At 61.7% G+C, this 15,192-nt stretch overlaps 1 protein-coding gene across 15 annotated transcripts in view; it reads left to right on the forward strand.

The window, feature by feature from the left end:
• The window catches only part of BIN1 (bridging integrator 1), a 56,510-nt gene extending 42,555 nt beyond the window's left edge, over positions 1–13,955 (forward strand). For 2 of the 15 annotated variants that reach the window (XM_070475845.1, XM_070475846.1), the window contains 10 exons: positions 1,247–1,329; positions 4,291–4,438; positions 5,595–5,723; positions 8,623–8,730; positions 9,224–9,247; positions 10,030–10,137; positions 10,919–10,987; positions 11,214–11,324; positions 11,539–11,640; positions 13,301–13,955. In XM_070475845.1, coding sequence (XP_070331946.1) covers positions 1,247–1,329; positions 4,291–4,438; positions 5,595–5,723; positions 8,623–8,730; positions 9,224–9,247; positions 10,030–10,137; positions 10,919–10,987; positions 11,214–11,324; positions 11,539–11,640; positions 13,301–13,408 — 990 coding nt within the window. In that variant the 3' untranslated portion in view covers positions 13,409–13,955. Of the gene's footprint in view, positions 1–1,246; positions 1,330–2,561; positions 2,607–4,290; positions 4,439–5,594; positions 5,724–8,622; positions 8,731–9,223; positions 9,248–10,029; positions 10,138–10,918; positions 10,988–11,213; positions 11,325–11,538; positions 11,641–13,300 lie in introns of all 15 variants that reach the window. The other 13 variants (XM_020894233.2, XM_020894239.2, XM_070475848.1 and 10 more) reach the window with 9 other exon arrangements.
• Positions 13,956–15,192: the final 1,237 nt, after the last annotated feature.

Below are 15,192 nucleotides of genomic sequence, written 5' to 3' on the forward strand. Positions count from 1 at the left end.
CCCCTCTGAGCCCCTGCCCTTGAGGAACAGGGTCAGGGCCCAGTAGGAGCTGCTGGGTGCACTGGGAGGCTGCAAGCCAGCCCCACGGGTCTAGCCCTAGACCCTGTCCTGCTCCCAGGTCTATTCTCTTTCCCCGGGCAGGGCCAGTGGCCCTCAAACTGGAGACATGCTCTCAGGCAGCCTTGGCCCAGCAAGCTCACTCAGTGTTAGAAAATGGTGGTGGTTTCCCAATTTGTAGGCTGATGATAAATAAATTACTAAAATTTTTCCAATTATAATTTTTTTTAAATATTCCTTAAGACATTAAAGCAGATTTGCCTTATCTACTAGAATCTGATGTAAGATGGGCTCTGATTAGCTTAAATTCCTATGTTGTATTATTTTCATTTTGATGAATATGGCAGTTAAACTGCAAAGCTAAGTTGTAATAACCTCATGTTGGCAACTTCCTTATTCCCTGTGCCATGGGTGGGCTTGACTGTCTCCAGGGCCCAGAAGAATGAAGCTATAGATCATGGGGGATTCCAGGCCCAGGACAGGAAAAGGGCTTTGGCCACCTTGGGGCCTGTCCTGAGGGACCACCCTGAGTATTGCTTCCTGCCTGAGTTTTCCTTTTTTTCCTTTTCCTTCCTACTTTTCCTTCTTCCCTTCAGTATGAGACAACTTGTGAAAAATTAAAAGAAAAAAACAGAGATGTGTTTGGGGAAGAAAATATTTGTAAAGTCAGGAGGAAAATTCAGCTCTGGGCTTCCTAGTGGCTGAAGGAGAGGGAAATATTTTCAGTAAGCAGAACCACAAGATGCATGGGGTCAGTCCCTCATCCTGCTGGTGCTTTTGGTGAAATCTCTGTCAGTTGTAACGGGGCCTGAAAGCATCTTGGCAAATGACTTCAGCAATTAGGATCAATAGTTAATTTGCAAAATTGAAAAAAAAAAAAAACCATGCAAAACAAAGCAGTACAAGCTTTATGTGGCATTTTAGGAAGTGCCTATAAGTAGAAAGAAGAAAGAGATGGTCCCCAGAAACCGTGACTGCTAGGCAGTGCAGCCCACTTCCTCCTCCTCTTCTGTTTTCTGTCTGGGGTTGGTGTGCCGGCTCCCAGCTCCCACTGATGGCAAGAGAAGAGCTCGTTCCTGGCCCAGGCAGAGGCACAGGGCAGGGCTAGGGTGGAAGAGAAGCAGGGATGTCACTGGGAGCTGGGGCTGGTTGGTGGCCCCACCCAACCTGCTTGCTGTGTCTCCTGCAGCTCAACCAGAACCTCAATGATGTGCTCATCAGCCTGGAGAAGCAGCATGGGAGTAACACGTTCACAGTCAAGGCCCAGCCTAGGTGTGTGCCTCCCCTGAGGGCGGTGGGGGGCGGAGGGACGTGTCTTCTGGGACAAGGCGTCTTCCTGCGGTCCCCTGTGGGCTTGGCCTTTCTGGCTTAGCCTCCCTGTGCTCAGGGGAGCAGGCGAAGACGCCCCTTCTCCTTGGCTGCGTCCCATCTGAGAAGGCGCGATCCGGGCAGTCTGTGGCTCCCCCAGTGCAGGCCTGGCTTCTTCCGCTGGGGAGCAGCAGAAGCGGTGCCTCCACTGCTTTGCAGGCAGGCTGGGACTGAAGGATTCAGGGGATCCTCATAGCGGGGAGCCTCCTTCCGCCACTCACTGCATGGAGGTCCTTGTTCCTGCCTGGAGGAGAGCCCTGCTCCCTGAGGGGGAGCCTCGAGGGAGGGAGGGGATGCACCTGGCCCGTGGCCCCCGGGAGAACCACAGCGAGCCTGGGACTTCCCTTCGTCTCTGTCCTTGAGGTGCCATGTGTTGCAGCATGACGTGGAGCGCTGCGGTGCACCTCGCTCTCCTTACCGACCACACAGGATGGTTGCGTCGGGTTCTCGGGATAACTGGGGAGGAGGAAGGCAGTCAGTGTTCAGTGACTGTCACTGCCCCACTTCCCCCTGAAAATGCAGTGTGGGAGTGGCCCACAGGCTGCCCTGCAGGAAGGGAAGGCCCCGGGGCGTTTGTTTCACAGGTCACCTTCCTGCCTGAGGTCAAGGCGGCACATGCAGGGATAGTTGAGGAGGGTGGCCGGGCAGGCAGTGGGGGCCAGGCCGCCCTTGGGAAACGGCTGGTCTGCGGGGAGAGGATGGGCGGTGGAGGAGGCTTGTGAGCCTCCTTTACTCCGGAGTGGCCCCCAGGGCAGCCCAGTGGCCTTCTCCGGGGCCCCGTGCTGGTCCGCGGACCCGGCTCCTTCCTGGGTCCTGAGCTCCTGTGGCCGGACCTGGGCTGGGAGGGCGGCTGGTGCTGTCCTGCCCAAGAGCCACTCACTAGGCTCTGTTTGAAGGAGCATCTTCTGCTGCTTGTTCTGTCAGCACCGCCTCAGGGCTGGATGCCAAGGCCGTGGCTCGGACAGCAGGAGTCGGGTGCAGGCCTGGGGCCTCCGCACACCCAGGGAGTCGGGGGTGCTTTGGCCCTTAGTCTTCCTCCAGGCACGGAGGGCCTGCCGGTGAGGGAAGGGATCAGGCCAGTCCCACATCCTCATTTCCCCCAAATGAAGGCCTCCACGTCCCATCCGTCCCCACAGAAAGAAAGCTAAACTGTTCTCCCGGCTGCGCAGAAAGAAGAACAGGTACCAGTAGGGAGTGCTGTGCTGCGGGGGCCTCCGAGGACAGCCCCCGGACCCCATGCATGTGTCTGGCCCAGCCGAGGGCGCCACTAACCCCTAACCCGCCTTCCTGTGTGTGGTGTGTGTGCTGGGGTGGGCAGAGGGCAGAGAGGCGTCGGTGGGAATCAGAGAGGGTGGGGAGGGTGGGCAGACCGCCTCAGCATGTTCCTCTCGGGCTGCAGCCCGAACAGGAGTGGGGGATCAGCCAGAAGGGAGGCCTGGGAGGCTCGGGGAGAGAGTTGCTGCAGCTGCCAGATTGTAGGAACTGTGTGCTGTGTGCGTGTGTGCCTGTTCTTACACTAGATGTATTTGTAGTCTTAAAGGAGGTAAAGACAGCCCGGGCAGGTGACAGGGTTCCTAGTTTCTGTTTGTCCTTCTGGACTTGCCCTGTCCACCACGGTGTCTGCCCAGCCCATGTGCCCGGGGCGCACTTAAAGTGTAGCCGTGTGACCAAGGAGCTGCATTTTTAATATAAACACAAAATATAGGCTTCCCCGATAGCTCAGTTGGTAAAGAATCCTCCTGCAATGCAGGAGAGCCCGGTTCGACTCCTGGATAGGGAAGATCCCCTGGAGAAGGGATAGGCTACCCACTCCAGTATTCATGGGCTTCCCTTGTGGCTCAGCTGGTAAAGAATCTGCCTACAATGCAGAAGATCTGGATTCAATCCCTGGGTTGTGGAGATCCTCTAGAGAAGAGAAAGGCTACCCACTCCTGTATTCTGGCCTAGAGAATTCCGCGGACTGTATAGTCCATGGGGTCACAGAGTCGGGCACGGCTGAGCGACTCTCACTTTTCAAACGTAAATGTAAGCAGCCCCCGCAGGCGGGGCTGATCTTGGTCAGCACTGTTCTAGAGTCTCTCCAGGCAAGTACAACACAGATTTTTATTTCTGCCCCTTTGTGCCCAAGTGGTGGGCTGTGCATGCCGTTTGTCCTTGTCGGTGCTGAGACTTGACGTGGCTTCTCCCTCCTCACCCTGGCTATGAGACACCCCTTTACTTTTCCTCTCTGCCTGTGGCCTCTGCTGGTCACCCAGGTTCCAGGGAGGACCTGCAGGAGCAAGAGCTTGGAGCCAGCCGCTCCGGTGTGGTGGGGAGCTGGGCCCTGCTGGTGGGGCGGATGGCAGGCCGGCCCGGAGGCCCCGGGGTCAGGCCGAGGAGCAGGCTCGCCCTGAGCACGGGGGCTGCTGCGTGCCGTGTCGGATGACACTCTCTTTGCTTCTAGGATGTTTGGCCTTCTCTTGCGGTGGGCTTAGCACCCCTGCACGAGGCTGGGGATGCCGCCTGGTGATGCCTCCCAGGGACCCGCCCTGCTCCTCCCGCTGGGGTGGGGTTATCACTGTGTCCAGGGCGGGCCCTGCTGCAGACATCTTCGTGTTCCCAGTGCTCATGCCTGTGTTGCCTCATTTCCACCTGTTCTCACGCACATTCACACATGGATGCGTGGGGACATGCACTCATGCACACATGGGTGTCATATTTTCTCAGTGAGTCTGTGGACACACGAGCACCGTCAGTTTCCCAGGATCTACATGGACACACACATGTGCGTGCACACAGCCTGTCACACACACACGTTTCCTCTCTCCCTCTCAGACACCTCAGCCTCCCTCCATCCGGCTCTCTCTCCCTCATCTCTCTCTGCAGTGACAACGCACCCGCAAAAGGGAACAAGAGTCCCTCCCCGCCGCCTGATGGCTCTCCTGCTGCCACCCCCGAGATCAGAGTCAACCATGAGCCTGAGCCGGCTGGCGCAGCCACCCCCGGGGCCACCCTCCCCAAGTCCCCGTCTCAGGTAGGTGCCTGTCTTGGCGGCCTGTCCCCTCCCTTGCTTCTTCCTGCTTTGCCGGCGTCCCGGCTCCTTCCGGTCCCCTGGCTCCTCTCTGTGGTCCTGGCCCCTTCCAGGGGCAACTGTGACAGTCTGGCGCCCCAACCCTGCTGCCGCATCCCTTCTTCCCTCTCCCCGGCCTCTGGGCTGCTGAACTCTCTCCATCTTTCTTTCCTGCGGAGACACAGGCTCCTGGGCCCTCAGCCCCCAGAGCATCCAGGTCTGCCGAGGTGGCTGCCTCTCCCTCTGTCTCACCTTCTTTCTTGCGGGGGTGGGGGGCACCCAGGACCCTGAAAAGGCCGGTGAGAGGAGAGGCTCGGTGAGGGGAGGGGGACGTCCGGGTCCGACCCCCAACCCAGTTTCTCCCAGGTTTCTGCAGCATCCCCAGGAGCTGGAAAGGGAGAAAGAAGGAGTGGGGTCCACTGTGCAGCCCCATCTGAGCCCTGATGGGCGCCCGGCCGCCGCTCTCCTGGTTGCAGGCCCACTGCTCAGCTGATTAGGAGAGCGATGCTAAGAGGGTGATGAGAGCCCACACTCAGACACTTCCTCTGGGCCGCACCCGCGCCAGCCTTTCTGTGTTTTCATTCATTGTCCTCACACCGGTCTGTGAGGCGGACACTCTTATCATCTCAACTTGACGAGTGAGGAAACCCAGGCTTGGCGGGCAGGTGTGCTGCCTCCACAGTGACCTCCAGAGTCTGGCCTGCAGCTCCTCTGGGGGCGGGGGCCGGGGGCCTGGGTGCTGTTTCTCTCCTCAGCTTCCCCACCAAGGGCCATGAGAGCCGGACCCTCCGACGTGGCCCCTGACAGCCTGGCAGGCCCGTCTTTCCTTCCTCTCGGTCCTGCTCTCTCCTCGTCTCCTTCTCTTACTCCCTTGCCCTCCGACCCACCTCTGTCTGTGCAGGGCTCCTGACCGCCAGGCCTCGGCCACTCCCAGGGGCCCGTGTGGTCTGTGTGTTGGTGTCTTACGGGACAGTGACTTTCCTCGTCTGTGTTCCGCGGTTGCTGGTGGGGCCGTGGCTGGGAGGTGACTAACCTTGGCTTTGTCTCTGTCTGTCTCCCCCAACCCCCACGCTCCGCTGTGCCTTTCCACGCGGCCCCCTCACCTGCTGCCGACCCACAGCTTCGGAAAGGCCCACCAGTGCCTCCGCCTCCCAAACACACCCCGTCCAAGGAGGTCAAGCAGGAGCAGATCCTCAGCTTGTTTGACGACACGTTTGTCCCCGAGATCAGCGTGACCACCCCTTCCCAGGTCAGCCGCGGCCGCCGCGGCCCAGCACTCTGCCCCTTCTCTTGCCCTTCTGGGGCGTGCATGGCCTTCCCCTCCATCCCATGCCCCATGCCTCTGCCTCAGAAGGCAGAGGCCGACTGCAGGGATTGGTTCTGAGCCTCCTTCTTGCACATCCATCCACTCCCCCGCCCATCATTCTGCATTTCTCTCTGAGCTTGTGGCCTAACGGAGGGACACGGGCAAATGGTCCTCATGGAGATGGCTGGCTCAACAGTGGCCTCCTGTGGCCCAAAGGGGTGGGTGGCTCAGAGGACCTGGGCCAATCAGGGAAGCCTTCCTGGAGCAGGAGAAGTTCGCCAAGTGGCTATGAGCAGGCGCAGTGTGTAGCCAGAGGCGGTGGCTTGTGTGAAGGCTGGGAGGGGTGGGAGGCGGGCTCAGGACGGGCAGGGGCTCAGTGCGTCAGGCGAGGAGGAGACCGGGCCAGGGCACAGTTCGGGAGCCTCCAAGGCACCCAGCTTCCAGAACTGCTGTCACCACATGGAGGTGGGCCGGTGGCTGGGTCACAGAGCAGGGAGGCTGCTGTACCCGCCCTCGGAGGCGTGCAGCACCCGTTCCCAGATGGACGAAGGGAGGGTGGAGAAGGGAAGGTCACTGTGGTGGCAGAGGAGGCGGGCTGCCCGTGGTCGGATCGGCGCACAGAGGCCGCAGCGCGCCGACCTCTCCAAGCCTGGCTTCCAGGCCTGCCTGTCCATGCTGGGCTCACCTTTTGTGTAGGCCAGCCAGTCCCGAGCTGTGCTGGGCCCTGTGTTGCGGCGCCCCCATGGGCTTGCTCTGCCAGGGGTCTGCCTCTGCACCAGCTCAGAGGCCTGGAGGGGAGGGGCAGGACTGGAGGTGTGCATGTGGCGGAAGAGGAATTGGGAGCACGGGACAGTGTTTCCAGCTACGAGGGGCCGTGGCAGAGTGGGCTTCATGCCCCACAGCAGGACTTCGGATTGAGCTTGGAACTTTCAATATAGACGGCTGGGGACAGGCAAGTGATGCCCTGGCTTGGGGGCCAGGGAGGGAGCTCCCCTGCAGAGTGCAGCTGAGGCTGGCTCAAGGTGCTCCTGGGGTCTTGGGGAAACCATGACCTCTGGGCAGATTGCAGCTGGGGTGCTTGCTGCCTGGAGCCCGCCTCCACCGCAGGGGCACATAAGGGCTGGTAGACGCTGTGCAGGGAATGCAGCCAGCCGCTGACCCACTGGCCTGACTCAGGGTTCCGTCCTCTCCGGGAGGGGCTGTTCCCGCTGAACCGGTGAGGAGCTGCGGGCCTCGGCCCCAGCCAGGCGGGCTGCCCTGCCCTGCTCCCTGTGTGCCTCTCCTGCTGCCTCTCTGCCCACTCCTGGGAGCTGGGGCCCTGCCTGGTGGGGTGGGCAGTGACCCCCATGGGTTCTGTGGCCCGGGGCGGGGGTGGACTGGCCCGTCCATGACGCTGTGCTGACCGGGCTGCTCTGCTGGCCGGGGTGAGTAGCCTGTGTCCCCACACTCAGGGGGCGGCTCCCGGCCTGCGTGGGGGGAGGCTGAAGTGCTGGGAGGTGGGGCAGAGAGGACGCAGCCTGCTCTCGGCCTGCTGATCCTGTCCACTTGGAATCTGAGGGGGCCTCTGGGCTTGGCTGACTGCTGAGAGGGGGTGGGCGGTAGGGCGCCCTTGGGGAGAGAAATGCTACCTGTCCCTGGCCGGAGGGCACCCAGAACTCAAGCCTCCACAGTGTCGTGGAGACAGTGGTGACCTTCCTCCCGGGCTCACTGGACAGGGCTTGACCTAAAGGAGAGTCTGTGGCTGGGGATGACCGTGGAGCAGGAGTGAGTTCGTTTGGTCTGGGGTCTCTGAGCTCAGCCCCTTGTGCCCTGAGCTGCGGGTTGGCAACTCCAGCCCTCAGGACCCTGGTCTTCGGCCTCCCTGGACAGGCCACAGCTCAGCTGGGAAGGCCCTCCAGGAGTGCCCGCCCAGGTCTTGGACCCTTCTAAATGGAGGATCTCGGGTGCCTTGGGCTGGAGGGCGAGTCCCATCAGTTCTGGACACCATCAAGGGGCTGGGGGGGAGCTGGCTGGCCTGGGCTTGTGGGGCTGTGGCCCTTTCAGCGCTGCTTTAGGGGGAGCGCCCTGGGCCAAGGCAGGGCAGGCAGAGTCCTCCCTGTCCCTGGGGACGCCTCTTGTATGAGATGGAGATGCAGCGGAGCAAGCCACCCTCGTAGGAAGGCAGTGTGTCCACTGGACTGGGGCCGGCAGTCTGTCCTCCAGGGTGGCTCTGGGAAGACTTCTTCCATGGTTGTCTGGCCCAGCTCACTAAGCAGCTGTCCTCACAGGGTGGACAGGGCCAGCACGCTGCCGTCTCTTGCGGGCCGTGCTGGCTCCGTGCACTCAGCCCCACACTGTGAACCCAGGTGCTCCTGTGTCGGGGACCCCTGTGTTTACGACGGGGCTCCTGGGCACTGTGTGCTGGCTCGGGCGGCCCTGAACTGGCTGGGGGTGGGTGTCAGTGAGGGACCAGCTGTCCATCTGGGTCAGCCCATGCCTGCGTAGGGCTCCTCTGAGCCAGAGGCGCTGAGTGGTCTTGTCTAGGCCCGACCATGGCCTGGGCCACTGCTGGAAGGAACACGAGATCAGGGGAGTTCTTGGGCCTGGGCACTGGGACAGCTCCTCAGCCTGTGGGATGGAGAGCGTTGGAGGCTTGGCATTGGTCTGGGGGGTGGCTGCCAGGCTGAGGGTGGAGCTGGCCCCAGGTGTGCCTTTGTGTGGGTGAGGCCGGTGCCAGGCGTGTGGGATGGGCCTGGCCCCTTGTGTCGGCGGGTGTGTCTGGGAGAGGAGCCTGCCGTCTGCACCCCGGCTGAGTGCTTGCTGCCCCTCACTAACCGCCTTCCTCTTTGCCGCTGCTGCCAAGTTTGAGGCCCCGGGGCCTTTCTCGGAGCAGGCCAGTCTGCTGGACCTGGACTTTGACCCCCTCCCGCCTGTGGCAAGCCCTGTGAAGGCGCCCACACCCTCTGGTCAGGTTGGTGTGAGCCCACCACCGCCCACGGGCCCACTGGCCTCTGGGCACCTGGGGCCTGGGTTCATGTCTGCCCACCAGCCTCCTTTGGGGGTTTTGGGGTCCCTGGGCTCTCCTCCCACTCACCACCCTTCCCCTGGAGCCCTGGTCCCAGCTCTTGTCACCTCCCTTGGTCCTGATCACAGGTCAATGAGAGACCCCTCAGGAGGTCAGCTGTGTACTCACCTGGCAACTCACACAGTCCAGCATCTGAGTACCCCGCCCCTCTCCTGGCGGCAGCCCTGGATGTGGCTGCCCCCTGGCCTGTGGTCTCGGGCTCCCTGAAGGTGTCCAGGACTCAGTCCTCTGGAGGGCTCAGAGCCAACTCTGCTCTGCCCCACGCCTCCTGGGCTCGAGGGCCCTGGGGTGGGCATGGGGTGGGGTCCCTGGGGACTGCGAGCCTGCCTCTGTCTCTAACCTCCGTGCTAACTGTCCTTCTCCCCTCCGCTGCGCTCAGTCGATTCCCTGGGACCTCTGGGAGGTAAGCTGTGCTTGCTCTGTGCCCGCCCCTCAGGGGCGCACTGTGCTGTGTGCGGAACCCGCCCCACCTCCTGCTGCACCTGTTCACAGGTGTGGGCGCACGCACAGCCGCGCCTCCCGCTCTTTCTGCCGGGTAGGGACCCTGTGCCTTCAGCCAGGCCCTTTGGGAAGGGGCCCCTCAGTTCAGCCTCTGCAGAGTTCCCCAGGGTGCAGCCCAGTTTTCAGGGACTGTAAATGGCCCTAGATAGTGACCAGCTGGTCCCCACGGTGGATGGGGTGTCCCTGAACTGGGCCCAGGTCTGGGGGGCAGGGGGACCTCGGGGTGGAGAGTCCTCGCCCCCTAGGGGTTTTCTGTCCGCAGAGGCCCCACAGGGCAGTTGGACTAGCGAGCTGGTGGGACCCAGGAGAGAGGAGCAGGACAGGTGGCGTGAGGCCAGACGGGTGCCGTCATCACCTGGCAGCTCAGACACAGAGACTCGGGGGAGGGGGGCAAGGGGACACCCCACAGCTGGTGACGGAGCTCCTGCAAGAGCAGGAGGGGCTGGCGTGAAGGTGCCGGCAGCCCAGGCCTGGGGGCTTGCGAAGCTCCGCTGGAGGAGGCCGGAGGAAGTCTGGCGCCAGCGGGCAGCGCATCGCTGCTGTGGCCCACCCACACCTCCCTGCCCTGGGGCACTCAGCTCAGCAGGCTGCTCACCACCTTCTTCTCTTGTCTCCCGCCCCGCCTGACACCTCCCCCACCGGCCCCGCCCCTCCCACCCCATCCCCCCTGCTGCCCGTCACTAGCCCACAGAGAGTCCAGCTGGCAGCCTGCCTTCTAGGGAGCCCAGCGCTGCCGAGGGCACCTTTGCTGTGGCCTGGCCCAGCCAGACGGCCGAGCCGGGGCCTGCCCAAGTAAGTGCCCTGTCAGCGCCCACGCCCTCCCCTGCCTCTTGGGGGTGTGGCATGGAGGAAGAGCCCAGAGGCAGGGGCACAGGAGGGATCACGGTGGGACTGAGGGTGAGGCTGGAGCCTTTAGCCAGGAGGCCCCTGGACAGGGCTTGCCTGTCACTCGTGCTGGAGTGGCACAGATCAGGTCAGCCCCTCATCTGCTGGCCAACACCAGCCTCCTCGCTCAGGCCTCCCACGGTGGGAAGGAGGTGTGTTGAGATGGCCTCCTGGTTTACAGTGGGCACTTTCCAGAATTCTCCTTTAATCTCAGCCTACCCTAGACATTTCCTCCTTCTACCGATGAGGAGGTGGGGCCAGGAGGGTTCAGTGATTGCTCCCAGAACTCAGACGTGGCTGAGTCTTAAGGCAGACCCAGGTCAGCCTGACTGCAGCCAGGCAGCCTCTGCGGTGCCCTGCCTGGGCCCTCACCATGGGAGCCACCTGTGAGGGGCCGGTGGGGCTGAGCAGCTGGAAAGAAGGAAGCCGAGGCTCCACCAGGGTTTGGGATTAGAAGGCAGATCCTGTGCGGGAGCCCGGGGGCCTGTGCTGGGCTTCTTAGCAGTTCGTCACTTGGGGTCCAGGGTCTGTGTGCCTGCCAGCGCCTTCTCCAGCTGCTTCCCATGCCCAGGGCCTTTCCTTCGGGGCTCCGTGTACTGGACGGAGGCACTGGCCCTCTGCACCCTCTCCTCGTTCTGGCCGGCACGCCCTGTCTTGTGTCTGACCCCGCGTGGCGTTTATGTTGCAGCCAGCAGAGGCCTCGGAGGCGGCTGGAGCCCAGGAGCCCGGGGAGACGACCGCAAGTGAAGCAGCCTCCGTAAGATGCCAGGGACCCAGGCCCTGAGATTCCTCCCCGCCGCCCGCGGCTCCCTGTCCCCGTGTCTTGCTCTGTGCTGGTCCAGGTCACAGTTCCTGTCGAGGAACCTGGAGGCCCGCTGGTCCGGCAGCAGGCGCAGACACCCCCCTCCTCTGCCGGCGCGGCCCGCCCTCCGCCCTCCGGGAGCCCCTCCCCGCGTCACTGACCTGCTCTCCTCCCCCGCCAGAGCTCTCTCCCGGCGGTGGTTGTGGAGACCTTCTCGGCAACTGTGAACGGCACGGTGGAGAGCGGCAGCGGGGCGGGCCGTCTGGACCTGCCCCCGGGGTTTATGTTCAAGGCGAGTCTGGCCTGCTGACCTGCGATCTCCTGGGGCCCTAGGCTGTGGGGGTGGCCCACACCCACCCCACGCCTCTCCCACGCTGCTCCCCACTTGTGAGGTGGGGTCCCAGCCCTGTTCCTGCTGCTTTCACTTGCTCCGGGCGCCCAGGGGATGGCAGGGGGGACAAAGGTCGCCGAGGGGAGGGGTGTCAGCGCTCCCCCGCCCTCTGCAGGTGCAGGCCCAGCACGACTACACGGCCACCGACACCGACGAGCTGCAGCTCAAGGCTGGGGACGTGGTCCTGGTGATCCCCTTCCAGAACCCGGAGGAGCAGGTGAGCCGGCTCTGCTGGAGGCACGGCGGCCAGCAGGGGGCAGCAGAGCCCCGCCAGTCAGCCTGCGGCCGCTCCCCGCCCCCAAGGGTTCCTTCCCTCCGTCCCTGCGGCGGCAGGGCTCCCCTCGGCTCTTCAGTCTCTCCTTCCCAGCTCAGTCTCTCGCTTCCTGCTTCCTCCTCTCCCCAGGCTCTGTCTGCCTTCCTCCGGGCTCTCTGCATCTCAGTTCCTTCGTCATCTTCTCCCTTCCCTGCCCCTCCGTGGTCACCCTCCTCCAGGACGGGATCCCTGGCTGCCCTTCCATGGACCTCCCCCACCCCCCAGCCTCCCGTCGGCCCTGGCTGCCACCCCGAGGCTGGCCCTGCCCCGTCCACAAGGACCGCACACTTCCCTGCCCACAGGGAGAGACCCCTGAGTCTCCAGCCCTGTCCGCACCTGGTCCTCACCCCGAAGCATCCCAGACAGCCCCTTCTCCTGCTGCGGCCTTGCTTTGTTAGTGAACGTCCTCAGAGCGGGTCCCACTGATCCTGGGAGGCTCAGTGCGGGACAGAACTGCCCCCGCTAGGTTCCGGCCCAGCTGTTTAGTTCAGATTGCAGCGGCCCCTCAGAAGGAGGCCTTGACGTGGGGCACTGATGGTGCCGTGGGGGTGCCCATGTGGGTATCCAGGTGGCAGCTATGGCGCAGAGCAGAGCTGGCGGGACTCCTAGGCTTTTAGTCATCAACACGTCTGTGTGATTTAATTATCAGAGTGCCGAAGTGCGGGAGGAGGGCCGGGTGTGGAGTGAGGCCAACCTGGCTGGGGCGTCCTGGGCTGGAACTTGAGGCTACTAGGTACTTTTTGAGCCCCCCATGGGCTGAGAGGTTTGAATAACAAGGCTTTCCTGGGCCTGGTGCTGAATCAGTTAATTCTCCTAAAGCCCCAGGTGTCCGCTGATCTCCCTGGTGGGCCAGCCCTGGGCTGGGTGGGGTTCTCAGGAGCAGAATCCTGGTCCCCCAGCACAGAGCGTGAGCCATCTGTGATGGGTAGACGTGGCTCATGTAGGACACACGTGGGTTATAGGACAAGGCAGGTAACCTTGTGCGTAGATCCCAGGGATGGCCCAGCTGCAGGGGCAGCAGTGGCCTTGGCTTCAGACAGGGTGTGTAGTCACCACAGGCCCAGGGGTCAGGGCTTGTCAGGGCTTGAATAGATGATCCCTGCGAGGGGTCGGTATTAAAGCAAAGGTCAGATTCAACTTGGAGGGCTTGGTGGAACACCTCACGTCACTCTAGAAGCTTTTAAGTGGTCAGTGCTCTGTAGAGCTTTCTGTTACCGTTTGTAGAAGGCCAGAAGGACAGCTGATATCCTCCTTGGTGATGCACCAGCCAGTGGAGGGGACTGAGGGAGCTGTTTAGAGGCGTTTGGACCAGTGCAGCCGTCAAGCTGTCTTTCTGCAGTGAGGAGGACTCACCAAACAACAAGGAGTTAAATCTGCCTCCTGAAGGGTCCTGGGGGTAGGGGGTGGCAGTTTGGGTCTTGAGAGAAAAGCAGGAAGTGCTGCTCGGCAGAGATGTCCTAAGGCGGGTCTGACAGCCTAGGAGAAATGAGCAGGCAGAAGGAGGGCCCACCCTGCAGGTGTGACTGCCTTCCTCCCAATGCAACCCTCGCTCGCTCCCCCTTAGGATGAAGGCTGGCTCATGGGCGTGAAGGAGACTGACTGGAACCAGCACAAGGAGCTGGAGAAATGCCGGGGCGTCTTCCCCGAGAACTTCACCGAGCGAGTGCAGTGAGGGTGCGGCTGGCGGAGCTCTGGGCACGTGAAGAACAGCACCTTCTCCCGAAAAATGTGTGTTTCTTTCTTTCTTCTTTTTTTTTTTTTTTTTGTTTTTAAACTTTTGAGAAGTAAAAGGGAAATTGAGAGGAGAGACCTAAGCCAGGAGGTGTTCTCCCAAAGCTGAGGTTGTTTTCCAAAGAGCCTGGTTTCGGCGAGTCCGGCAGAGTCACCAGTGTTCCTGAAGCTGCTGTGTTCCCTAGCTGAGTTCCTGGCCGCCTCCCCCGCCCTCGCCCACTGGGTGTCACCGCTGCCGCAGCTTGAGTACCCGGCCACAGGGCGGGGCCTGGGGGCCACCGAGCCACCACGCTTGCCTGAAGCTTGGGCCGTGCCACCTGGGCCAGGGTCTCCTTTCCTGGCAGCTGCCGTGGGTGGGGTCCAGTGTCTCCAGAGACTTCGGGCCCAGTCACCAGCCTGGCCTGGCCCAGCCCCGCAGATGTCTGTGTGCTGTTTGAAAATAAATCTTAGTGTTCAAAACAAAATGAAACAAACAAAAACTGACAGAAGCACTCAGAAAGCACGTGTTTTTTTTTCTTCCCCTCCATTTCCGTCTGCCATGTGGCCTTCCTTTGTGGCTCAGCTGGTAATGAATCTCCTGCAGTGCAGGAGACCTGGGTTTGATCGCTGGGTTGGGAAGATCCTCTGGAGAAGGGAAAGGCTACCCACTCAAGCATTCTGGCCTAGAGAATTCCGTGGACTGTATAGTCCATAGGGTCGCAAAGAGTTGGACATACCTGAGCGACTTTCACTTTCATCTGCCCTGCAGTGGAGCTGTGATTATCTGTGCTCTTGTCCTGGGACGGCCTGCCTTGCAGGCCCTGTGTCTTGGAGAGCCCCCCGCCAGCGTGTGACCTCCACTTCCTTTTGAGTTCCCCTGGGCTTCAGCCCCATTCACTGATGTTTTCACTGGTGGCTGGCTGGGGTGCGGGGCATGGGGACCAGGTGACAGGAAGGGCAGATAAGGGTGCCAAGGAGGCTGTTGGGTGCTGTTCTCAGTAATGATATTTAACAGGGAGAACTCAGGAGGCAGTCCCAGGACTGCATTTCACAGATGTGGTATCAGGCCCAAGGAGGGGCGGGGCTAAACCTGGACTGTTGGCGCCCAGGCACAAGAAGACCTGGGCATGATGGGCAAGCGTCCCTCTCTCCCCACCTGCCTCCCTTTCCAGCATCAGGGCCTGCGCTGCATGCAGCTCGGGTCTCCAGGGCCATCGGGGTACATGGGCTGCACACACAGCAGCAGCCTGGGTCCTTTCTGGGGATCATGGAGCTGTGCTCTTGGGCCCGGGGGCCAGGCTGGGCTTCCAGTGGCAGGGATTTATGTCTGCATAAATCTGTTCTGCAGGTGAAGGGGACGACTGTCGGAATCTTAGTTTTGTTTTGGGATAAAACTCATGAGCTTTGTTTCAGGAGGCAGCATGGTCAAGCTAAGCTCTCCCTTGTCCTGTGGCTGACAGTGTTGGCTCTGTCAGCCAGGACTCCTGTGAGCAAAGCAGTTATGAAAGGGGGCGTGGGGAGCTCATTTCTAGGTGTCCCTGTTAGAAAACTTAGCTTTTCCCTTCCTTCCTGCCTCCTCCTTTCCTCCCTCCCTCCCTTCTTTCCTTCCTTCTTTCCATGTTGACAGGTTAACTTTCTCACCCAAGGCCACACAGCTCATTGGTGGTGGAACCAAGCTTGAAGCCCAGACCTAGCAATCTCCACTGAGCTTCCAAACCTGGGGCTCCGTGCCCTGGGGTATGTGGG

Source organism: Odocoileus virginianus, chromosome 13, assembly GCF_023699985.2.
Source record: "Odocoileus virginianus isolate 20LAN1187 ecotype Illinois chromosome 13, Ovbor_1.2, whole genome shotgun sequence".
NCBI classification, from domain to species: domain Eukaryota; kingdom Metazoa; phylum Chordata; class Mammalia; order Artiodactyla; family Cervidae; genus Odocoileus; species Odocoileus virginianus.